At 35.5% G+C, this 27424-nt stretch overlaps 1 protein-coding gene and 1 long non-coding RNA gene across 4 annotated transcripts in view; one reads left to right on the forward strand and one right to left on the reverse strand.

The window, feature by feature from the left end:
* Positions 1-27424, forward strand: part of exoc4 (exocyst complex component 4) — a 211238-nt gene that overhangs the window by 40461 nt on the left and 143353 nt on the right. For 2 of the 3 annotated variants that reach the window (XR_012401600.1, NM_001030134.2), the window contains exons 8-9: positions 9841-9986; positions 12458-12546. Coding sequence is in view for 2 of the 3 variants with exons in the window: in NM_001030134.2 (NP_001025305.1) it covers positions 9841-9986; positions 12458-12546 (235 nt within the window). In the remaining variant the exon portion in view is untranslated. Of the gene's footprint in view, positions 1-9840; positions 9987-12457; positions 12547-13243; positions 13632-27424 lie in introns of those variants that run through there. The other variant, XM_073946250.1, reaches the window with a different exon arrangement.
* Positions 14568-19211, reverse strand: LOC141381611 (uncharacterized). The gene is made up of 3 exons (XR_012402030.1): positions 18965-19211; positions 16596-18297; positions 14568-16399 (listed from the first exon to the last, which is right to left on the reverse strand). It is a non-coding gene; the product is annotated as an uncharacterized lncRNA (long non-coding RNA).

Below are 27424 nucleotides of genomic sequence, written 5' to 3' on the forward strand. Positions count from 1 at the left end.
TGACAGGAATGCTAATGACGCAGTCGTAGCAAGATTCTGCTCCAAAGATTGACCTCTCAGTGTGATGTGTAATATCTGTGTTGAACTAGAATATGTCAGAAGAGCTGCAGGTTGAGAGGGGTAGAAGATGCTTTTGGATTCATAGGTGTCACAGTGTATCGCTGATGAGGTCAGCTTGTGTTTCTAGAGAAAGATGATTAGCTCTTCTATGGGGAAGGTGTTGTTTTATCATGTTTTAGAATAAGAGTGCGTATTGTTCAGGTGTTTATAAGGATTGTTTATGATTATTTTTTCTTTTGCTGATATATATACATATATATATATATATATATATATATATATATATATATATATATATATATATATATATATGTGTGTGTGTGTGTGTGTGTGTGTGTGTGTGTGTGTTTGTGTGTGTGTGTGTGTGTGTGTGTGTGTGTGTGTGTGTGTTTTTTTTGGTTTAGGTTTGTCCTGGTTTGATTGGCTTTTTAAGAAAAAATTATTAAATTTTTGATACTAACAGAATATTATTTTTAAGTGGCTATTCAATTTTATTTGTTTGTTTTTTTGGTCTTGATTTGATGTGAAAATATGTTTTGATTTTTGATTAGTTTTTAAATAGTTTTTTTATTTTATTTATTGATTTATTTTTTGTCTGGGATTCTTTCTTTTTTTTTCTTGTTTTTAAAAATAATGTGTCAAAAGTAAGTGATGTATGCCTTAAAACAAACAAAATAATCTGCTAATGGGGAAAGTAAAAATAATATTTTAAAGCAAAATGAGATTAATTTATTTTCCCTTTTGGCAGAATATTTTGCTTTAAAAAAATGATTATGACTTATTATTTTCTGAAATCAAGCACGGCATTTTTAGCTTGTTCTCGAAAATGGTTCTTGATTTAGGAACTTTTAGATATTTGGACTAGAAAAAAAGACATTTTGTGTGTGTGTGTGTGTGTGTGTGTGTGTGTATATTCTTTTCATTGAAGATCTAATTGAATCAATAGCAAACTTTTAGCAGGTGTTCTTTCCCTTTTGAATCTCTTTGCAATTGGGATGTAGTAGCCTTATACTAACATATGCCAGATAAGATGGCACCTGGTAAAATACTCTTAATTTTACATTCTAACCACGACTCAAAAAAATTCCGGTAACTTATATCTAACCGCAATGTGATTAATCACAATTGTCACATCATTATCAATTGTATAATGATTTTAAAAGTAGTCAGGCATAAGAAATTGTACCATTTGCGACTTTATAAGTGATTCATTTTATTATTAATTATTATTATTATTTTTATTTTATAAATTAATGTTAGCATTCAATCACTGTACCTGAATACGGTTAGGCTTGAATAAAACACTCTTTCAATTGTATCATTTTCTTGATCGTATATATAGTTTATTTGTTTGTTTGCATTGAGATGCATTCCAACTGCAGAAACATCCCAATTAATCTAACATTATAAATTCTTTCCTAATTCTTTCCACTTTATTAGGTAAACCTTTCCAAATACTTCTTGTACTAGTTGAATCTATGCTGTGAATGATAAAGTTTCCAACCTGGTACTAGTAAGATATACCTAATAAAGTGGCCAACAAAATAAAAAAAAATATATGGCTATGTTAGATTTTTCCAATATCGTACAGCTCTATTTTGCACCCAACATATCTACCACTGAAAGGCTGATATTCCATTTAGGCATATAATAATTTATTTTGTGTGAGTAGGAAGAGAAAACATGATGAAATAGAATGTCAGAATGTAGGCAGATGACAACAAAGGGATTAATTACTCCACTTTTTAATCAACATGTAATTTCTCGTTCTACCTGAGGTCTTATATTTACATATTAACTGCCTGGATGCGTTCAGTCGCATCACGTTTAGCATCACATAAATATGCTGTTAATGTCGGATTCTTTTTTTTTCGGTCTCTGTAGTGTGTGTTTCTCTCAAAACAACGTGTGCTTATATTATGAATTATGCTAAGGTATCCATGGAGACACAATCCCAGGTTCATTACGCCCCTCCTACATAATGATTAAACTTTCAATGTTGGTTGGATCATACGTTTTTAATTGCACTGAAACAAAGAACAAACAAAAAAAGCAAAGTTTGTTGTTTCGCACGAGTTACGAAGGTCACCTAATTTCCAGAAAAAACAAGCCCTTCAGAAATGTTCATGTATTGCTGTCAGATGCCTTCTTGGAATGAGAGGAAGCAGCGTTTTCTTGCTAATCTGAAGAGGAGTAGACAAGAGGCAGGAGGCTTTGTTTATTTCCATCGTTTTTTTTCTTAAAGCGCTCTGCAAACGTCTATCATCAGAAAGCAGGTGCTCACCTGCACATCCTTCAACACAGTTTTTCTTTTTTAATTAGCTTGATTTGTGGCTAATAGAGGGGATGAGTGCTGCTTTTTGCTCTTCATTAAATTGAGAATGTGTCCTCAAAAACAAGAGGCTGGGTTTTAGGGTTCACTAAAGATTAACTCTTGGATTTCCACGCGATTTGTAAACTTTGAAATGGCTTTGAGCCATATGAAAACAGAATTGTTGTTATGGCAGTGGGGTTACGCATTGGTGCACATCACAAATCCAGCAAGGGTGCTTAGTGTTTATTATCTGGTGTGAAAAGCCATTTGCTGTTTCTCACAGGCTCTTGTTTCCCAAACCCATTTTCAAGCTGGTCTTTTCTTGGAAGAGGCCATGAATATTGATTTTTTTTTTTCCTCCTTTCTGTTAAAACAACCTAGTCTTTAAAGCTCCAATAAAGAAGAGGGCTTGTGAAATGAACGTCCGGAAATGGAAGCATTCAGAGTGTGTCCATCACATAACCGCTGCTCAAAGTGGACTTATTTTGTATTGTTCTTTCTTTTCCTCAGAGAAAAAAAAATCATTTTGAGGATGTTTATGGAGGAAAGTCAATGGCAATGATGATTTTACTTGGAATCAGCCAAGCTGCTGTATTTTCAGAACAGACTAGTCGATCAGCTTGACTCATTGTTGATAGAATCACTTGTTTTTTTGTACTTGTTTTATATAGGGGTAAAAGAAATTTAGAAATATCAGCAGTATTTTAATAAATACGAACAAGTAACGGGTGAGGAAATAATAACAGAGTTTTTGGGTGAACTGTCTTAAAACATTGAACTAATTTAGGGTTGAGCAACGGAGTTTCTCTTCAGTGGATTGGCTGTCATTTGTATTACACTGATCCAAACTAAATTTAGTTGCTTTGACACAATCTAAATTGTACAAAGTGCTATAGAAATAAAGATCAGTTGTTTGGGGACTGTTGTTGTTGTTGTTTTGTTGTTACCGCACTAAAAATATCCATACATAACAGTTTTACATATTTTGTGACTGTTTTTATGCCTTTTATTCTTATGTTGACTATTTATGCTTTTAAATTGCATTATGGGACCTTGATCTTTCTTCCAACAACTTTTAACCTTGACATATTTGAAAAAGTGACATTTATTAACATTTTTAAAAGATTAATTGATGTATTGTTTGGGTTACATTTTACAACCGTAAATAAACGAAAAACACTTGTAAAAATCACGTTAATCACTTGTATATCACAAAAAACGGAAACTGTTAAATAACAGATTTTTTTAGTCCGTGACAAATTGATACTTTTAAAATTGTAATGATGCCTAAACTTTGAGAGTATTCATATCACAATAAATAATACATTTGCTACTGCACTTTTTTCTCAAAAGTTATTATAAACACGTCACGTTTTTTATAGCACAGGCCATAGTAGATTATCAATCAGTTTTAGGGATTTAAACATGAAAAACCATGTTAGTGCTTCTGTTAATTAGAATTAGATTTCTATTTCTTCTATAAGCAGCTCTTCAACGTCTGTTTTTATGCAAAGTCTGTCCTTGGTGGATTGAAAAAAAGGACATTAAATGTCACAGGCGACAATTGTAAGCCGATGGTAATTCAAAGATGTTTACATCTACATTCATTTAGCAGATGCTTTTTCTGAAGTGTCTTTCAAAAGAGGAAGGCATAAATATTTACCCGCCGAAAGCAAACTTTTACGGAAAAAATTGCAAACTCCTATAAAACAAATACCAAACAAACATAGTTTTTTCCTGATTCTGTTTAAAATGGCAATTTTTTTCTACTTAATTTAAACTTAAATTTGAATAAGCAGGAAATGCTATTGCAATGTATTTGCAGCACTAAACAAGTTCCCATATTACATCAACAAACTTTGTTGGAAGGAGAGAACTCAGAAACTTCTTGTGAGAATGAAGATGTCTGCATATTTGTTCCAGTCTATCAGATAAAATTGCTTAAAACACCTTAATATTTTACAGTATGTAGTTTGCACAACCAATGATTGATCTTATTCACCCATGACCAACCCTTGAGTAAAGAAGCAGCCTATTATTTCATTACCTGACCCACGGATTATTGGCAGCACCCGTGGATATAACTGAGAAATGATGTGCTCCTATTGCACAGTGTCACTCATGTGACGGAAATCGTTGTGAAGAACGAGAAAAAAATTAAATAGCTAGACTTTTTGCGATGGTGTGGTGAGGCTGTTGTTGGAAACTGTGCCACATTACAATTAAAGAAATGATTGAATTGTTTGTCACGATGCCATTTGTCATTTACGAATCCCCACGACACCCTACCTCAAGGAAATCACGCCGAAATCATGACATATTTGTGTGATCTGACTGGAGATTATTAAAGTGCATTTTCCCAAGGTCGTTTACTTTATATAAGTAAACTGCCCTCTTAACACTGATATCACACCACAATATGCTTAGACTCGACAGTAATGCAAAATAGGTCTTTTGTTATGGGATGTCCATCCATGGGCGGCATAAATCATAAGTGGGCCGCTCTTTGTCTCTGTTTGACGCGCTGCTTTTAGACGTTTCTGCTCGAGATCAGCAGTTTGTTCTGCATGTGTTTTTGCCAGACTCATTGGAGAGTTCTTTGTGTTGTTGGCGGAGCTGGCTCTGTTGTTTCCACCTACTTGTTTGGTGTTTTTAAAATGGACACAGCGCTTCTGCAACCCACGCTTCATCTCTGTTGTTACAGGAAAAACGGAGGCAGTTCTAATAAGCCGCATTATAATGGGGACGAAGGCACTTCTGATGAGGCATGAGGCATTTTAGTGAAAGTGACCTTGCCGGCTGTGGTGGTGGTATAATGAGTTCTGTCTTCAAGTTTCGCTTCCCTTCATCTTCTTGTTTCTTTTTTATGTTAAACGTATTGCAGGAAATATTTTTATGCTCTCGCAGCACACACAAACTATGAAAAATAAGTTCACTGCGCCACTATTGCAGCAGCACTGAAATGCATTTAAAGAATGATAATAATAAAACAAGTAAAATGGAAAGTGCTAAACTCTGCGTACACAGTACCGGGTCTGTGATGTCATTTACTTCTGCATTCTTTCAATTTTGAAGGTCTGTACTGACCCAATACCCCCATAAGTGGTTCTGTTCTCTCATGAGTTGAAATGAAATAACTTTTGCATAGATTAGAAAAGAGACATTTTTCTTTTTTCTGATTACTGACATGTGCAGGATCCAACAAAATGGATTACAGCAACATAGACCATGCAGAACCTAAAAGGTACACATTTTTAAATTTAGGTTTACAAAAAAAGCACCTCTTTTTTTTATAGGGGTTTATTATAAAACAAACTACATATACATGTCACGGTCAGTGTTAGGGAAAAGGAGTGAGGACTAAAGTAAAGGGCAAATTAAGGGTTTTATTTATAGTAAAATAAAATAAAATGCAAAACATACTACCCTGAGGGGGAAGACATTAACAAAACACACAAACAAACTTCATTGGGCAGGCTGGCAGCGATCAGCGCTGAACAGACAGGACAAGGCTAAAAACGATGATGAACTGGCACAGGACAGCAGACATGAGAAGAATATAAGCAGAAATAATTAACAAACAGACAGGTGAGCAGGATAAACTAAGAAGGGTTAAGGAGGGGGAGACTAGACAATAGACAGGAGAGCACATGAGGACATGATCAGTTGAGACGCCGCTCATACAAATGACATACAATGACAGAAAAGCAGTGTTCGACCCGAGAAAACTCGAGCCGAGCACAACACACAAGACATGATAGGACTAGTGTTTGGATACTGCCATTAAAACAATAATTAACAAGACCGGAGTGGCAGAATCCTGACAATACAATTATTTTAATCACTTTCAACAGTGTTTTCTGAAATTTCAATGGGTTTCCTTTAAAATGATACCAAACCTTTGCATTTACAACTCTGCACGTGGATCTGGAAGCTTTTAAATTTGGGAAGGCAAAATCCAGGAGGAAACCCTAAAAATAACACTTAACTTTAGGGACAAATGTTCAATGAAACTGTAATAAATTACCAATTAAACACTATTCAGAACATCACTTAAAGCATCATCGATCGTTTCAAATGAATTTGCGTTTACTTTGTATTAGAATGGCCCTTTTGTGATGAAATAAAACTGAAATTGACATTCGTCTATTAGGCATTGCTTAGTTATAATAAATGAAAAAAGTATAATCTTAGTTTATTATTATTATTATTATAATATGAATAATTAGATTTAAATCTGCTTAACATCATATATTTAGCATAAATTACTACTCTAATGAGATGTTTTAAAGAAATATTACACTTTTTTATCATTACTATTATTATTATTATTATTGTTGTTGTTGTTGTTGTTGTTATTATTACTACTACTACTCTTACTACAGCTGTTAACTTTATTTTTAAATGCTGAAGTGTGCTTGTTGAACTTCCAATTCAGCTGCCTATGGGAGAAATGACTAGGAATAATAAACCGCAGAAAACGGTCGAACTACTCGCTCTACAAACAAGTGTTTGCATGACTTTACAGACAAAGCACAATCGTATGATAAGAAAATGTCAGTTTGCAACATCAAGCAGCATAATGAGCTGTTTTTAACTTCTAAAAATGAATAGAAGTTTATGAGAAGTGTATGAGAACGGAAGTCTCGAGCCAAAAAGATTCAATTGGCTGCACTCGCTCATACACTGGGAATAAAGTGAATAGTATTAAACAAAATGCAAAAAGACAAAAGCATTTGCACTTGCTTGGACTTTATTTTCTGCTTCCCTCTATTCCTTAAGCTTCAGTTCTTTTTAAAATAATCTGTTTATTACATACATTCATCTTCTTTATGCTAGTGCCAAAAACAAATTTCTGTTATGGCACATTGAATGCATAATAATGCGTAAAGTAAATAAACTACTATTCATATCTTAAAAAAATGTACTGCTACTAAAAATTGACCCGTTCATTTGCTTTACCAAGATGAATCTGCTGACTGTTCACTTCCTAATCTCTCTTGTACATCTCTCTCCATCTGTCTCCCTTCCTGTGTTTACTGTTTTCGTCATGAAATCTTTCTCTCCATCTCCCACCGTCATCCATCCATCCTCCATGGTTAATTGCCTTAAAAGTTGCTTGTTCCCTTCTCCGAGGTCACTGAAGTGGGTCCGGGCTCCTTCATCAGGCAAACGTTGGCATTTAATTAAGTCGGGGGTCTACATGCGAGACCCGCTCCATCACCGGATCAGATGGGCATTAGTAATTAATAATCTGACAGGATTGTAACAGGCCGGCCGGATTGGGCTTGTCTCTGGGCTGAGGAATGGCTGTTGATGAGGCTTTCCCTTCCTCTCATAGACTGTTCCCTTCTTATCTCTGCTTAATTATGCTATTATCAGTCAGATGTAGTTCCATCTGTCCTTTCCTAATTCCATCTCCACTCTGGACTGTTTTGCAGCTGGGATTTAGAAATGGAGCAAGTAAATTGCTTCGCTGAATTATGAAGCCATTGGAAAAAAACGGCCTGCTAATTTGTGGAAAAGTTTACTTGAACTTCTCTTTCACTCCTCTTGCAGCTGTTTGAACCTCTCTTAATGGTTATGGATAGTGTTGAATGGGATATTCATGAACTCGGATGTGCAGTTTTAATCAGAGTTAATGGGATTTCACTGGCGGATACGGCAGGCGTTTGAAGTTTGAACACAGACAGCCTGGAAAGATTGGCCTGAGACAAACCTAGAAACAGATTCATTCAGACTGATCCAGTTAAGTCATACTAGGCCAGGGACATACTTAACCCTTATATTTTATGGAGTGTTTTAAACTGGCGTGTAGGACTGTCAAAGATAATATGAAATTTGGGTTTGAGCAGAGATTTTGTTGTGTAAAGTGCTACAATTAAATCTGAATTTATCGTTTAAGAAAAAAAGAGAAATTAATGCTTTAATTAAGGATTCATGTTTAGTGTTCGACAATAACTTTTGCTTCAAATAAATGTGTTTTTCTTAACTTTTTTATTCATAAAAAATACTGAACGAATATCATGCTTTACTATAAATATATGAAGCAATTCAACTCTTTACAACATCAATAGGAGGAAATGTTTCTTAATCTATGAGAAAATATTAATCTCTAAATTACTTGTGACGAACCAACACAGATTTGCCATTGTAGAAATAAACTTTATTTCCAATTATAATGAAGTATCAATAGCTGTATAAATGTACTAATATTTCACAATTTCACCTTTTTAAAATAGAGCTGTGACATTGGTAAATATAAGACAAATATTTTAATTGTGTTCAATTTTTTTGTAATTATTATTTTTCATTTTGTTTTGATTTTGACTCATTCATTTTGTATAATTATTTATTGGCCAGTTATTTTTTTTATTTAATCTCTTGGTTTTTTTAATTGTTTTGACAATTTTAGATTTTTTTATTTTTTTATTTTGGTCAACTAGTTATTTCATTGCTCATATAAACAAGTACATTTTGCTATTCAATTTTTAATAAATATGCAGTTTTATTATTATTTTACCTATTTACTTGCTGACAGTTCAGTAATATAATGTATTCGGATCATGCTTTTTTGTCTGTTTATATATTTGTTTACAGTTAAAGACACAATTATTGGCCCCCCTGTCAATCTTTATTTCTTTTTTAAATATTTCCCAAACAATGATTTACAGAGAAATGAATTTTTCATAGTATTTCCTTATAATATTCTTTTTTTCTACTAGAATAAAAGCAGTTTTAAACATTTTTATAACCATTATCAATATTTTTAGCCCCATTAAGCAATATTATTATTTTACAGAACAAACCACTGTTATACAATGACTTGCCTAATTATACAAACTTGCCTAATTAACCTAGTTAAGCCTTTAAATGTCACTTTAAGCTAAATATAATTATCTTGAAAAACATCTAGTCAAATATTTGTACTGTAATTATAGCAAAGATAAAAGAAATCAATTGTTCGAAATTAGTTATTAAAACTAACTTTAGCCCAATACATATAATATATTTTATTTTATTGCATATATAACATATTATTATGTTTAGAAATGTGTTTAAAAATATCTTCCTTTTAAACAGAAATTGTGGTAAAAATATACAGGGGATAATAATTCAGGATGGCAAATGATTCTGACTTCAACTATATATACATACATTTTCAAAGAGGAAGTAACTCACTTATGCTGTGCACTATATATAGAGCTGCTTTTCATTTCCAGCCTTTTCTCAAGCGAATCACTGTGATAAAACCCCCCTTGGATTAGTTGACCTTGGTGTCCCATTTTGATTCTAGCCCTGTTTGCTTCTGTTTACAAAGTCCAGGGCTGGCAGAAAGTGTGCTAATAAACTGTTTATCATAAGTGCATGTAGTGGAACACCTACTTCAAGTGTCAAAAAGGCAGTGAATATAGTCTTGTGCTGTAAAATAAGACTGAACAAAACATGCTCTTCTGCTCTCACAGGTCCTGCTAATGGACTACCTGGATGTCAAAAACACCCGTAGCGCAGCAGAACCTTCTGCCCAGCTGTCCTACGCCAGCACCGGTGGAGATTTTGGAGCGTTTTTCGCCAAGAAGAAACCTCTCAGACCCAAACAGTCTCTTTTCAAGTAGGTTTCTTAATGTAGGAATTAAATGGAAAGGGTTACAGTTGACAAGAGCCACTTGAATGGGTTGGGTTTAATGCCTAATGGCAAACGCATGCGATCAGATTGTTCGAACAGCAGCTAAGAGCCTTTGGTTAATGCATGTGTTGGATTAACTATCTGTATGTGTGTTCTCTTCCTCTTATCCTTTGCATAATGTTTTTTAATCATCTGATTGAATTACTGTCGATGTCATAATATATTTGTTAAACAAATTTTATCAAAACAACAGCATACATGCATATTAAAAATGCACTGTAAAAAGTGATTCGTTAACTATTAAAAAAAGTCGGTGAAATCACATAATTGCAAAATTTTAAGTTAGGTCAACTTAACAGTTACAAGATACAAGGGGTTTACTTACATTATCTTTAAATAAAATCAGTTTGTTGCTTTTAAGGCAATTGGTTTACTTGCCTTTAGTAACCAATTACTTTTACAGTATGTAGTGTCTATGCAGGAGTTGATCAGAAAAAATTGGTATGATGGGTATTTTCTTGTGATCCTTTGCATTGTAGTTTTACTTAAAGACACATCTAGCTGGTTATTGTTTATGTTTGTTAAAGGAATTTTTTAAAAACACCCTATCTACGTGTTAAAATCCGAACAAAAGTAAAGTTAGAAGTCTAGGCCTAAATGGAGTTGATTAGAAGTTAAATAAATAAATGATCTATAATTTCATTAGTCATTGCATAAATTAACCTATTTATAAAGCATTTTAATAGTTCTGAAGTGCTACATTTAATAAAATGTTTATTTTTTGTAAAGTATAACAAGATTTTTTATTACAAGCTTTCACAGTGATAAAGAGAGGAATCCAATATCCGGCCACAGCCCCTCCCTCGTCAGAGAAGTGATTGAAAGTGGACAAAAGAGACACATTTAAACACCAGGTGTTTTGTAAAGAGTCTCTTTTGTCCACTTGTGATTCGATCAAGGAAAACGAATCTTAATACCTGGTGCGAAGAAAAGGGTATAAACGGAGGTCGGATCCAGTTCCAAATGGGCTGGTCAGCTCCGAGTGGGTGTAGTTTTCACACCTCCTGGAGTTTTCATTTTGTTTAATGTCTTGTACATGACACAGAGTCCAATTTTTTTGGGTTTATTAATGTCTACACCTACCACAACCCTTAACACAACCTCATAGTAACCGGTTGTGTTTTATTAACGCCTACACATAGCCCAACTCTGAACCCAACCTCACAGTAACCTGTTGTGTTCTATTAATGTCTACTAGCCTACTGCGGTGTAAGGGTTTGCAGTTTCAGTTCAAGCACACGTTGATTTTCACAGAGGCAAAACAGCATACTGACGCAGGGGAGAAAGACAGTGACTATGTTTACATGGACATCAGTAATAGAATTATTTGCCTAATTATTCATTTGTTGGCTTTAATTGCAGTTTGGCACTTTCACTGTCATTCAGGAACATTTCATGCATGCCTCCCATGACAATGAGATATTGGATGCAAGGAACTGCTGGAAGAGTGTAGTTTTAATGGAATGCTTGATACAGCACGCCGTATGGGAGAAAAAGAAAAAAAACTTCAGCATTTCTCTGTAACTTAGAAGCACTTTGGTAGGTAGACTATCCTGTTACATAATACGGCAAAAAGCCTACACTACGGTAATAGTTTAATTGAGCTATTTACATGTTTACGTTCGGAGAGCAGCATTTACAGTCGATCTTTCAGTCCATAATATTGTAGTGATATTAACGTACTGTAAGCTTATCTAAATCATTTAGACAGGCATGTCTTTAAAAACTGAAAGAGTACTGCTGATAATACTAACTAGAAGAAACATAAACAAAGAACTCTGATCACACACTTCTGTAAAGACAGGACAATCAACACCAACTAGAACCGCATCTTTTTTTAAAAGGAGATGAGCGGCAAATACGGATTTCACCATTTCCTGATGGGAAAAACTCTTGAGTAAAAATGTTTTTTTACAAACATATTTTTGTCGCGTGTTAGCAGACCACTGTAATCACAACCTGCTGTCAACAAGTTAAAACGAAGCTATTATGCATAGTGAAGTTGCACCTCATACACAATAGAGCGTCCTTATTGGTTCAAACCAAGTCAATCTCTCGAATTAATGATGAAAACTTAAAGAGGTCACATTGGACCTGCCGCTGGAATTTGCACAAGGATCTAATCGGCGTGACGGCTTCAAAATTTATTTTCAAACCGGAAGAACAAATTTGCTTGAAATAATGCAAAAACAACTAATTTTGCACTTTTTTGTGAAAATTATGGGCCCCTTATAGTGTTTTTAGCAACGTGGGACAAATATATGACTGTCATCATCTCAAAAAATGTGTTTTGGTGTTTCGTGACCCTTTAAAGTCTTATACTAACATGGAAACTACTGTGTCTTTTCACATGCTTTCCTGCGTGTTTTTTGACCTTTAATAACTTTACCTTGCAGGTTTGAGTCTTCATCCCACGCCATTAGCATGAGCGCATACCTGCGGGAGCAGCGGAGGGAGCTCTACAGCAAAAGTGGAGAGCTACAAGGTAAGAAATAGGACAAATTAAAGGCCCGGGTGGAGGGGGACGGGGGGGAGGTCTGGTTTGATTGGGATAGGAGTCAATGGAGCGATGATGGAGAGGACACCCTGAAGTCATCAGGTTGAGTAGTCACTTAGCTATGTATCATCTACCTGTTAGAGCTTCTACTTTTGCTCTGAGTCTCAGTGATACACACACACACACACACACACATACATGCCAGAGAGCGTCTCTTTCTTTCACTCTTCAAAATGACCTTGCAGTTTCAATCAGCGCTGCTTGACAGTTGTGTGTCGCTTCTTGTTTTTCTATTTCCTTTTCGTTTTTTTTTTTTATCCCTCAAGCAATTCCTGTGAGAGACACACCGTGAAATGATCGGGAGGGAGCACAAGGTGTTAAGAAAAGAGAAGTGAAGGACACATAGAGGGATAGAGGTGAGAGGCAGATGCTTCTCACACCATTCAGAAGGACAGACAGGCCTTTTTTTTGGACTTGACAAAAAAAAAGTTTCATACTCCTTCACTGCAAATTCTAAGTTTGAAACAAGGGAAGTAAAATTCAGGAACCGCTCCTCATTTGTGAGTGTTTTTGTCTTGCAATAGTACACACTGAGTTTGTTTGGTTGTTTTGAAGTTTAGATTTGTTTTTTGTTGTTGTTTTTATGTCATTTATAGTTCATTCATTGGTTTTCTTTTCCACTTAGTCCCTTTATTAATTTGGGGTCGCCACAGCGGAATGAACCGCCAACTAATCCAGCACATGTTCTAGGCAGTGGATGCCCTTCCAGCTGCAACCCATCACTGAGAAACACTAATACACACTCATTCACACACATACATTAAAGACAATATTAGCTTACCCAATTCACCTATACTACATGTCTTTGGATTGTGGGGGGAAACCCATGCGTATACGGGGAAAACATACAAACTCCACAAAGAAATGCCAACTGACCCAGCCGAGGCTTGAACCAGCGACCTTCTTGCTGTGAGGTGGTCATGCTACCCACTGCGTCATCGTGACGCCCAATTTCAAGTTTATTAATGTTATTACTTAATTAGTCAGTCTGTTTTGTTGTTCTTTGTTTTTTTTCTTCTGTTTTTGGGTTTTAATAAATGTAAATTGTTTTGCTGTATAATTATTTATCAATTAAATTTGTTTTCAGTTTATTACTTTTGCAGATTGTTTATTTTGTAGTTTAGTTTTTGGTTAATTTAATTAGCTGTTTTGTGTAATCTGTAATTGCAGTTTGCTTATTTTACAGATTTATTATATTTCTGTTAATTTCTTTGTGGTTTATTTCATTTGTGTTTTATTTTGCTTATGTTTTTATTTTGTTTATATAGATATAGTTTTTTAATATTATTGATAACATTAATATTATTATTATTATTATTATTTATTAATTCAAGTTTTTAATCTAGTCTTTTATTATTTTTAAAAATATATTTTTTATTATTTTATACACAATTATATATATATATTTTATAATAAAAGTGCTTCGTCTCAGTCTATTTGGAAAACTAGTGTAAATTTGGCAGGAGCTCCCATGTCTGTTTGACGTGTCATCTGAGCAATATCACAACCGTGTCGAAAAAGAAATTAAGTTGAGGAGAAACTGCTTATTCCCTTAAAAGGCTAGGTGAGCAAAATAAGTAAATTTTCTACCCCACTAAAGGCTTCTTTCTCATTATGTAGTTAATAAAAAATATTACGTTACCATGTCACTTTTTTCGTGTGTTGGTTGTGAAAGACTTAGTTATCAGACCACAACAAAGTTGTCTGCGATTCTTCCTATTGTAAAGTCATGCACTATGAAACCCCCTTTCGCCGATCCATCTTGCAGTGTAAAAGCAGCGACTAAACGTTACCCCTGGTAGTCCTGCAGCGTGAAAACATCTGTGATGTGACTACTTTGAAAATCATGCAGTCTAAACTTGGCATTAGTGCAAGTAAAGAGTGACATAATTCTTATTTGCTTTAGTATTCAGCGTTCATGTGGTGTGGCTACTTTCAATTTTTTTTTCCTTCTGCATCACATCTTATCAAGTACTTTCAATAGATTGTGAGCTGCCAATCACATCCTAAAACGAGCTAAATCAACGAGCAGATTAACACGGGATAAGGAAGTAAATGGCTTTTGAGCCTTTCTTGGGGTCTCTCCCAAGATGTGAAATGTGTAGAGTATCTGATTGGAACACCTCGCACCACCAAATAGGAGATGAAATTTCCACTGTTCATTTGTGCCGTCACAATACAACCGCAGAGTCTGTCTTCCACGAAAGGAACGAGCGGAGATTGAAAGGATGAAATAATTTAACTGACGGAATAAGTCGACTCGGTGCAGGAGGGAGGAGAGACTTGAAAGTCATTGTTTCATTACGTGGGCAGAGGGGACCATTCATGGATTTCTTAGGGAATAAATTAGAAAAATGACAATATGTATTGCAGCCGACATGAGAATGTTTCGTATTTTAATTAAGTTTGGAGTCGCGCAGACATTCAAGACTAAAACATTACATCTGGATGATGGCCTCACCTCACGGAACGGTTGTAAAAAAACATTTAAAAGTTATTAAATGATCCATAAATAAGCAGATCCCGCAGTTAGTGTAATGACTTCTCAGGATTGCCTTTTAAAACCACTGACACACAGTATGTCACACAGGGATTTAATTTTCCTGACACAATCCAGTCACTGTGCAAAGCTGAATGCTAGAGATGTTTACAGGTCATTTTTGTAGTGCAGTTTTTTTCAGTAGGTTTAAAAATGCATAAGAATTTTATCCTATTTTTTATCTAAACATTGCATGTCAGTAATACAAAACAGTAAAATCTGCTGTAAATAAAGCAGTGCTTCTACACTCTTGAAGCAAAATGGCTTTGTCAGAGTTTCGCGAGACTGCAATTACATGTGCGCGATGTCATGTCGAACGTCTCTGAGTGAACTTGTGTGTGTGTGTGTTTGCAGCAGTCATTAGAAAACCGCATTCAGAGCCTCTGTAGCTTAATTACAGCTTTCTCTCCTCCAGCACGACTCCTACAGATCAATTAATCCTCAACTTCCTTCTGAAGAGTTCATTACTGCTTCGGCGCTCTCTTCTTTCTTTTCTCGCTTGGTTTTGCATATTTTTCAGACAGGTATGGTAGAGAATGAAGGAAAAGTTTGGATGAAGTGAATGGGGAATTGGATCAGGCGATGTTGCTGGGTGAATTTGAACTTGTGGCACTTATAGGTGAACTCTTTCTTTAATATTCTCAATTTGGGCTTTGATGTTATCTTTTAGAATGTTTTAGTTTAGGCAGAGTGGACATAATAAAGAAGATGTGAATATGAACTTTCTAAGCACCAATACAAACTTTATTTGAAAGGGTATGCTTCTTTACTACATTGAATTATGACTGAATTCATTAGTACAGTGTAAACAATTATATGATCAATTTGTCCTGACAGCATATGCTTTAGGTCATTGTAACTTGTTAAACTAAGTTAATCATGTTCTAACTTAATTCCATAAGTTACAAAAACTGTTTCAAGTGAGTATAACATAATGTAAGTTCAATCGACTCATAAGGTTAATTTGATTTAGCTTAAAAATTTAAGGCAACCAGGATTTTTTTACAGTGTGCAGATTGCGTGGGTTTCCTCCAGGTGCTCTAGTTTTCCCCAACAAGTCCGAAGACATGATGTATAGGCGAACTGGGTAAGCTCAAATTGTCCGTAGTGTATGTATGTGAACGAGTGTGTGTCGGTGTTTCCAGTGATGGATTGAAGCTGGAAGAGCATCCGCTGCGTAAAACAAATGCTGGATAAGTTGCCGGTTCATTCCACTGTGGCAACCCCAGATTAATAAAGGGACTAAGCCGAAAAGAAAATTAATGAATGGAAGATTGCATTCATACTGCATTTTTACTACGTTTGTGGATTGTATTAATTCATAGTTATTCTGTTTCTGATATTTATTTTTGCTTTTCCATTTATACTATATATACACACACACACACACACACACACACACACACACACACACACACACACACACATTATATATAACTATAATATTTTCATTTTAGGGAATCATGGGAAACTGGTGGGATGTTTTTAAAAAGTGAGCAGGATTTGGAGTATGTTGCAGACTGAACTGGTCGTACAAGAAGGGAATTATTTGTTGATTCATTTGCAATGTGTTCCTAGGTATAGTAAAGAAATAGTGGAAAATTAAAGTCAAATTTAGGTTTGTTACTTTGTTTTTTGTTATTATAATTTTTTTTTGTTGATGAATGTAAAATGATGGAAAAGGAGCATGTCACACTCAACTCGCGTCACTCTAAAAAAAAAAAAGGGGGAAAAAAAGAAAAGATTTTCAAATTGCTTATGTATTTACTTACAAATAGATGCAATAACACTTTTTTGTAGTTCTGTACACTTAAATTTGTAAAATATTAAGTCAGGGGTGTCCAAACTCGCTCCTGGAGGACCAGTGTCCTGCATATTTTACTTTCAACCTTAATTAAACACATCTGAACCAGCGAATCAAGCCCTTACTAGGTATACTAGAAAGTTCCAGGGAGGTGTGTTGAAGGAACTTGGAGCTTAACTATGCAGGACACCGGCCCTCCAGGACTGAGTTTGGAAACCCCTTTAATAAGTGAATCTAATTGTTTTGGGACATAAATTGAAGCATGTTGCAGACTGAACTCCTCGTAGAAAGAGGGAGTTATTTTTTGATGCATTTGAAATGTATCTCTAAGTATAGTAAAAAAAAAGAGTGGAGAAATTAACATCAAATTTAGGTTTGTTACTTTGTTTTTACATTAGTATTATTATTTTTTTTGTTGATTATGATGTAAAATGAGAAGGAAAAAGGAGCATGTCACACTCAATTTGCATTACTCATATTTGTGCAACTCTCTCTCTCTCTCTCTCTCTCAAAAAAAAGATTTGTAAGTCACTTAAAAATAGATGCAACAACTTTTTTTTGTAGTTTCCTTAAATTTGTTAAATATTAAGTCAATCGAATTGTTTTGGGACATGAATTGGAGCATGTTTTAGACTGAACTCCTCGAACAAGTAGGGAATTATTTTTTGATGCATTTGTGTCCCTAGGTATAGTACAGAAAGAGTGGATAGTTAAAGTCAAATTTAGGGTAGCTTGTTTCTCACTTTGTTCTTTTCATTTCATTTGTTTAGTTTCCAGCATGTTTTGCTTGAGATTTTGCATTATAAATGAAAAATGTTGACAATAAGTGAATGTTAAGTTTGGTTTGAGTAAAAGGAAAGACTTAGAAGTTAATCTTCACTTATTTAGAAGAGTTTCAATTAAGGTTTTGGGGTTACCGCTGTGCAGACGTGTAGTGTTCATGCTTAGGGTGCTGACAGATTTATTAACAACAATGATTGATGCTTCACTCAATGAGCAATGACCATGGTCATTACAATTATAAAATCAGAAATCAGGTTCTTAATAACTCAGTCCACATGATACATTTAAAACCTGAGCGGGAAATTATGATTGGAGAGGGAATGTGATTAGAGCATGTTTCAGCCTGAAATTGAACCTGCATTTCTAGCATACAGTATGTACAAAGGCTCTTTCATTTCCCACACTTTCCATTTTCGATCTTTTCTCAATTTTTTTAGATGGGTATAATAGAGAACAAGTGGAAAATAATAGAAAAAGTTTGGGATTTGACTGGAGCACGTTAAAAGTTGTATATGTTAGTAAATACACAATTTTAGACCAGAGTGAGTAGAAACTTAGGGTGCTTTCACACCTGTGAATCGATTCAGTTGTTCCGAAACAGAGATTAAAATTGTTACATTGTTGCTCTTTGCTCTTGGAGTGGTTCGCTTTCACACTGCAAAGTTTCTAATCGGACCAAAAGAGCTAAAACAAGTCACGTGCGAGTAAAATCTCCTTACATTGGTCAGAGTGTCAGGGTTTATTTTGCAGCGTCCCGCTCAGCTGTCAGGAGAGGTGGTGGTTTGGTGGTGATTGACAGGGTGCGCGCGCGTGACGTGTCTGAGGAGAGACACGGTGGGGAGGGGTGAGAAGGGTGCGCGACGATGCCTATTTGAGGACTGGGAGAGAGACGCGAGATTATCACTTGTTTGCGGGCATCCAGAGACTCGCGAAACTTCCCGCCCTACTCATAATTCTCTCTTCATATAGCCGTAAGCCTATTACATATCCATAAAACACTGTGATATAACCGCGCTCGGATCGGATCGCTTTCTCACTGCAATCGAACCGCTCCAGGGTTCGTTTCAATCGAGCCGAGACCACCTCATTCAAGCGATCTCGGAGCGATTACTTTGGCGCGGAACAGAGCGCGATTGCCCTGTTCACATATGCCAAACGAACCGCGCTAACTGGGCAAACGAGATACGTTCCAAAACAAAAAAGTGTAGGTGTGAAAGCACCCTTAGTGGTTACACTAGCTCAAAATGTATCTGGTCACTTAAACAACACCTTAGAATCTATGATTGACAAAAGTATGTGACCCTGGACTACAAAGCCAGTCATTAGTGTCAGTTTTTGAAACCATGGTATACTGTATATGTCAATTGAATAAATAATAAACAAGCTTTCCATTGATGCATGTTTTCATTTTTTTTAAGATTAGACAATATTTGTCAGAGATTAAAAAAAAAATAGTTTTGAGGGTTCAAAAAAATCGAAATATTAAAAAAATCGCTTTTAAAAACTGTTCCAAATTAAGTTCTTGGCAATACACCTTATTAAATATTCTATATAATTTTGATATATTTATAGTTGGACATTTACAAAATGTCTTCTTGGAACAGGATTTTTACATATTGTTCTAAAAATTTTTGGCTTAAAAAAATTTAATGATGTAGTTTTGTCTGTTGTGCAATCAACGCAATCTCACAGCAATTCGTAACTTTTAGATTTAGTGGCAAATTCGCATCAATTCGTTCCATCTAATTTGTACAATTTAGTATAATTTGCTTTTTACCCAATGACGGGGTTAGGGGTGGGGTTGGTTGCCACGCCTCCTTTTTAAAATCGTACATTTTTGTATGACTGAACTTGTACGAATTTGTACGAATTAGCCACTAAACTGACAAAATATAAAATACTTACATTTCCTCATGAGATCAGGCTGTGAGCAACATAAAACTCGTTGTTTTCTATTTGATTTAAGTTAGATCAAGGAGTAACCATGCAATATATAAAACATATTGTGTGTTATATATACAAATACATAGATATAGATATATAGAAATGTGTGCTTCCCTTCCCTCACATGTCTTTAATCCCACAAACCTGCAAACCGAACGAAGCAGAAATAGAAGAGAAGAGAGAGGAAAAGCTCACTGCGTGTTGTCCAGGGATTATCACAAAGCAGGGAGATTCTTCTTTTTCCCGAACACACGTATACAAATTGAGTTTTCTCCTCTAGGCTTTACAGCGAGAGGATAAAGGGAAGGTCTTGTTTATGCATGATGTCGGTGTTCCCCATAGAGAGGTGGATCACGGTGAGTGGCGGGGCTGTGGGCGGAGGAGAGTTGTTGTCTGTCGCTCTGATTTGTGAAGCACAATAGGGTTAGGAGAGGTGCAAATGGAAAAATCCCTCACCAGTGGAGTGAGGAGGTGTATATGGGGGCGTGTGTGAAAGTGTGTGTGTGCGTGTGTATAAGCTTTGTCAGATTTCTCTACACTAACGAAAGTTGTGGATGGTGTCAGGCTCCCTTTTTAGTAGCGTTTCCCTCAAAAAGTCTGTAGGTTTGCAGGCGCTACCAGATAAAAGACGGCTTGCTCTTCCTCACAGAAGAGCTGCTTCTATGAGACCTTTCAAACTTTGTGCTGATTTAAGTTTCACACATACTAATGGAGACTAAAAATCTGGATACACACTGGTGTTTTACATAAATCTCTGCACCTCTGCAGATACATTGTTCAGATTTATCCAAGGCTAGCAAGCCCTTTTCAAAGTAAGATTTCATTTCAAATTTAATCTCTTCACCAAGTTCAAGTGTAGCAAGGTTCTTTTCCACCAAGCCCATCAAAAGTTCTCGAGTTCACTTCTCAGTTCTGTTTGTTATTTTCAAACTTGAAATGAGATTGAACTGTATTAGTCAGAAATTGGATTTTGAGAGATGTAAAGCAGTGGAAAGTGATAAATATGTCTTTTTATCTTCATACATTATCGCATGGATTAATGGATTTTCTTTCTTCATTATATTCTGCCTTTGCATTTTAAGTTCTTCTGTCTGTCTGTCCAGAAGTCTTTTCAATTCATTCTTTCTCTGGTTAACTGAGATGTTCGGATTTGACACTTTGTATAATCTGACCTCCCATACATCTCATAAGAACCATGAATGAGCAATATCACATGGATAGTGGAGGGTGGGAGGCGTGCATTGGCTCGAGGCCGCAGGCGAAGTGCATTAGAGTCCCACCAGTGACAATATACAGCCATATCGAACTGCTATGGGTGTGAAATTGTGTTTATACAACAGTTCAACGGCTTAATCATGAATATAAAAAAGAAAATCAAACACAGAGAGTCTTAAAATCCTTTTATATGAGGCACTACTTTCTTCCGCCATTCATTCACATCTGCAGCTGACGGTCAAAACAGCAGAAGCCATTGCTAATTCACCAACATCACTATACAGCTAGTATTTGAATTATTCCGTAGCATAATGTCTAAAGTCATGACAAACAGGTCATTTTTGCTCACATTTTATGATTACAATACTGAACACTTTGAAATGTCAACAGTCTACAGAGATTTACCAGTATTTCTGTTACAATCGGGAGATCAAAATAATTAACCACAAAAAATCCAAAGCAAAGCAAACACTACCAGCATACAAAAGACAGAGTTTGAATGTCACTTAGCTGTTTTACAATGATTTTTTTCAGCTGTAGTTTGAGTTTTTTCCCCCTAAGGGCGTATTATGCGGTCTCTGTCGCCATCTTATGGCAAAACATCAACTGTCTTTGCTCTAAACACCTACATTCTCACCTAAAAAAAGCCTCAAAAGTACATTATGTTGTCCAACAGCTGCAATATTTGTCAAGCTATAGTGAGTTTATTGATCTGCTGTCACGCTGTGTGGGCGGAGTAATACACAAAAGTGAAGAGGCTGTACGAGTGCTGTTATTGCAGAATATTGCTCGGCTATCAGCCAAATCAGATTCGAGAACCAGACAGAACTGTTGTATAAATATAAATATTAACCATAAATATAAATATCTGTTGAGAGGAAAGATTTATTAAACGTGAAGTTGATGCCAGGCAGATGCTTCAACATTTGTTAAAAAAAAACAGCTAATAATAAATGCACATTGCTATAAGTGCTGTAGTTATTATCACTTATGTGCCAATAGTGGCACACGTGTGTGTATTTACTAACCGTCGTGATGATTTTAGTCCAAACATAGCCTATTTGTGAAGTTACAAATACAGAAACATTCTAAATACAGAGGACAATTGGACATGAGTGTTTTTCAGATTATTTAAAAGTGCCGCAATTCAAATAAACAAAATAGTCTGTAATTGTGTTTGCTGTGTACTTTTTTTTTGCATGCGTCATGACCTGATCAGTCAGATATTGGTGGCCTTGACCTTTTTGTTTCATTCCTTTGTTCTTGCTTTCTTTCATGCTCTTTTTTTTCTCGCTTCCTCTTGACCTTTTATTTTTTATAGATGTTGATTAGCCCCATATCCTCTGTATTCAGCATTGGCATTTCTTAGCGTCTGTTTTAGAGCACCAAAGACGGTATGCAATCAGGCATTCCTACTGAGAGCCACCGGGAGAGAAAAAAGACGAGGGAGACAGACAGACAGACGCTACAGGGAGCATTGTTAGGTGTGATTGTTGAAGAGGGACTTCACTGTTTGACACACAATCAAAGCTTGTTTGATGGACAAGACAGACGAGAGGAATAAGAAGGACAAGAAAAGGTCAAGAAGTTTTTTTGTTTTTTTTTTTGATGCAAAATCCAAATTAAACACACCAAGACAATGAGGCTGATTGTTGTGATGGCTTTTATGAAGCCATTCTCTAAGGGAATTTTACTTCAGTGAACACCAAATGAGAAATATAATATTGGTTTTTCCCATGCTATGTTGAAGGTTTATGGAAGTGGTTCATATACTGTAACCTATAAGCTACATTCCAACAAATTTTGAGCCTAAAAATAGCTTTAAAGGAATAGTATTTTAATAGTTTGAGGTACAGACTGAAGTTTAGAAAAAAATACCTGATTATTTGCTCACCCCCAGGTAATACAACATAGAAACAGTTAAAGTAATGATAATAATAATAATAATTGTTATTATTATTATTAATAATAACAATAATAATAGCAATAATAATAATAATAATAATAATAATAATAATAATAATAATAATAATAAAATAAAATAAAATAAAATAAAATATAATAATAATAATAATAATAATAATAATAATGAAATGGTTGTAAAAAATAAATAAATAAATAAAAAAGGATAACTGCTTTTTTTCTACCAAAAAAAAAAAAAGCCTTTCTCCAGAAGAAAAAAATGTAATAGGAAGTACTGTGAAAAATCCCTTGCTTTGTTAAATATAATTTGGGAAATATTTAAAAAAAAATAAAAACAAATCACAGGAGAGCTAAAAAATTCTGACTTAAACTGTATATGATGTACTTTCTTCCTCATAATAGAAATTAAATAGAAATAGAAATAATATAAATAGAATCATAATCTGAACAAAATCTGCTGGAACATAGATTAACATAAATTATGAAAAAATATAGCATGACATAATTAGCTAAATTTATTAGTTTTTAAAAATTTAAGTGGATTGAGCTTCAAATAATTACGTTTCCCCCCGAAATATATTTCTTATTTTTAAAAAGTAGTTTGTTCAAACAGCAAACATTTTTTGAGTGTAGACAACTTGACAGTCTAAAATCGATGGATTCATTCACAGCCAACAAATAAGGTTGAAATGGTCTGTCATTTTCAGCAAACAGTAAAAAAAACAACTTTACAAACATTCCGAACTTCCCGACATGCAAACATGACTCAAGGTTGTGAACTAAAGCATATAGTTTAATTTATAGTTTAATAAGTACAAATTAATATTTGTTTTTAGAACTGTATTGATGTGGATTAATGTAAAGCTGCATCAATGTCGATTTTAGATCATCTGTGTAGAGACTGGTTTATTTATCTTTGGATGAGGAAATCTGAATTTATTTCAGTTATAATTTGAATGCCCTGTGGGTTATGATGGGTGAATTATTCTTATAAATGACCACTCATTAGCGATGTTTCCATCCACCTATTTTGATGCACTTGTTGGAAAATGTATGAGCATAACCGAGTAGCATACACTTTTGGTTTGATAAGAAAAAATGTGCATAAACTACGATGGAAACACTTTTACTGAACAAATTGCAGTATGCACTTTAAAAAAGGTCAAAGAGTTCATGTGATGATAAAAATGTGTGTGAATGGACAAACCAAGTTGCTGGCCACATTGTAAAAGAATGATTGTTTTGGTTATTCTAAAACACCTTAACCGTTTCAGTAGTGTTATGGTATTATTAATTACCTCTAGAATAATCAAGAGTATCTGTGCTCCACGTCTCACATGTTTTTTGCATGTCAGCATTGTCTTCTGAGGCGCAAGTAATTTAATAAATGAAGAAATTGTTCATGCAGCTTCTCCTACCACAGCAAATTAAGTTTGTACTGTTGATATTTGTTGCCAATTAATCAGGAAGTGACGATTTTGTTCTCTTTGACTCGTTGGATGGAAACACTGCTTTATTTTTACATCTTTTACAGGATATTCCAGTTTTGCGCATCCATTTTTGGATGGAAACAGCTATTGATAACCCTTAGCTGTACCTTTCAACCACAGAAAAAGGCATCATCATAGAAGCAATAGAATAAAGTAATTTGGGAATTTTTCAAATAGTAGCAAAGCTTGTGTTTCTCAGATTGCACTTCAAAACATGCAAGGATTCTATAAGTGCTATTTTATTTTATTTTATTTGGAAAAGTTCCTTTGAGAAAAGTTAATGTGTATTAGCTTGGGGAAATTGCATTGTTACTGTATGTCACAGACTGTTAACATTGTGCCTGATCTTTAGTGTGTATGTTTGTGTTCGTTTCTGTCTGTTTTTTGTCTTGTGTGCGTGTGTGTGTATGCCAAACTTGATGATCTATGTTAAATGAGGCCTGATGGAGCCCAGAGACTCAGAGAAGATAGGACACTCCAGACGCCACATGAGACTGAAGCTTTTAAATGGCTCTTTAAGCAAGATGCCGTGTGTTTCTACCAACGTGTGCAAGGGAGTTGCTAAAATATCATCTTTTGTGTATTTGATTCCGAGACCACATCCTTGATCATTTCTTAACCACCTGATTTATCTAAAATGAACAGATAGCCAATAGATCGGGCATGATTCTTTATAGCCACGGATGGCTGAACATCACGACCTGAGGAAGCTAAGACGGCAGGCTCATGCAATGAAGAAATGAGCAATTAAATTACTCCTTAATACTGTTGTGGCTTTCCTTTTGTTTCTTTCATTTTATCTGTTCCCTTGGCTCCTCATCCGGCACTCCAAATTGAATCCAAACAAATAAGAGCGGGCGCTTATGCCGGGCCGCCAGCTGTGGAGCGTCAGCAGAACACTGCAATACACACTTCATGCCAATCAGTGTCCAGTGCTGGTGTGTGTGCTGGAGTGCTGTTTGAGCCATTAGGACATCCTCATTCCATCTTAGTCAGTTGTTGGAGAGCCTATTGGTTTTCATTCACTAATTTACCATGTTGTCCTTTCTGAGATGTGTTCATCTATCTGTCTGTCGAACTATTAGAACTGTGGAATATAATCATTGTGATACTTGTGTGATCAATTATGCATTGATGCATTACATCTAAATATTGGATTAAAACAATGTTTTAAATTAAATTGACCAATATAAATTAATACAGTACTTGTAAACATTCATTCATTTTCTTTTTTGGCTCGGTCCCTTTATTAATCTGGGGTTGCCACAGCGGAATGAACTGCCAACTTATCCAGCATATGTTTTACGCAGTGGATGCCCTTCCAGCTGCAACCTATCTCTTGGAAACATCCATACACACTTATTTACACACATACACTACGGACAATTTAGCCTACCCAATTCACCTGTACCACATGTCTTTAAACTGTGGGGGAAACAGGAGCACCCGGAGGAAATCCATGCGAACGCAGGGAGAACATGCAAACTCCACACAGAAACGCCAAATGAACCAGCCGAAGCTCGAACCAACATCCTTCTTGCTGTGAAGCACTACCTACTGTACTTCAAAACTCTTTTCAGATGAGTAGAATTAACTTTCAGTCAGTTTTGAGTTAACTACACTCATTTCATTTGATAAAATTGACTGTTGGGTTTTACACTCTACTATTATAATGTTGAATTTTACTTGAGGTAACACTATGCTATCATAAACCAGTTTGAGGGATGTCAACAAAAACAATGGTCCCATAGATGGTATTATATACATCCGAGAATTCCAAAAGTGCCACATAATGATAAATAATGTTATGTTAGCTGTTATAATTAAATTGATTCTTGTTACAGCTATGAAATAGTTTGATAATAACAAGCAGGAAATGTTCATGGGTCATTGGCATCATCTCATTGAATTGGTCCATATCATACAACCTAAGCAGAACATAAATGCCCAGGAAAAAAACATCCATCTTTAGATGCATGGCCCACTGTCGTGTGCTGGCTTTGATTCACAGATCATAAAGTCAAATACTGAAATTCACTCACAACCAAGTCGTATTCGGAGAGCGGAGCAGCAGTCAGCTGGCACGCGGTCTAGTCGGATGCTTCATGTTCAATCTGTTTCCCAGTAATTTTATAGCAGAAGCTGATTAGGGTTGAAACAGCATTACGGCCCGTGATTGTGTTGTTTTTTCTTAGGGGGGCCGGCTGTGATGAGTGGAGTCCTGAGGTGGATCTCATCACGGCCACATTATTGAATTACCGCAGTGGTGAGATGAGATTGGCCTGTGATTGGCTGAAATGGACTTGGAGGGTAATAACATATTAGTGGAGCTATGGGTATTGATGGAGAGATGGACTTTTTCTGTTGCTTTCCTCTTTTATCTAGTCGAACTGAGATTTTAGGATCAGAAACAGGCAAATAGTAAATCTTTTTTTGAGGATTTGGTTTGGAACGACAAAAACAAGTTTCTGTTTGAACCCATACTTGAAGCATTTTAAGATAAAGAGCGCAGATACAACTTTTTATAGGCATTTCTGAAGTTCTCAGGTTTGTCTAAGTGTAGATTGTTGTAGCTGTTATCAGACGGAGGGCAGACACATAATTATAGACTTTGTCTGAGAGAGCGTGTGTGTGTGTTTCACAACCTGTGCTAATTTTAATCAACGAGCCCGTCATCACTGTGGCTGTCACAGGCTTGTTTACCTTTCATTTGGGACCGGCGTGATTAGAGGAGAAGTGGTGGGGGAGATATATATATATATATATATATATATATATATATATATATATATATATATATATATATAGAGAGAGAGAGAGAGAGAGAGAGAGAGAGAGAGAGAGAGAGAGAAGGAGGGAGGAGGAGAAGGAAAAAGGTGAAGGAGAGGACAGAGAACAAGGCTGATGATGATGATGATGATGATGATGTCTGGATGAGTGGAACAGCCTTTTAAACACAATCACAATCACTGGCTCTCTGATTCTAAATCAGTGGAGCTTGAGAGGGCAGCAGAGACCCATCTCAAATCTTATGTTCCTGTCCTTCAATCACAATGGGATTCAACAGAGGTGGCCTGTGGGGGGGGAGAGAGAAATAAAGGGACAGAC

This window comes from Danio rerio, chromosome 4, assembly GCF_049306965.1.
Source record: "Danio rerio strain Tuebingen ecotype United States chromosome 4, GRCz12tu, whole genome shotgun sequence".
In the NCBI taxonomy this organism is placed as follows: Eukaryota; Metazoa; Chordata; class Actinopteri; order Cypriniformes; family Danionidae; genus Danio; species Danio rerio.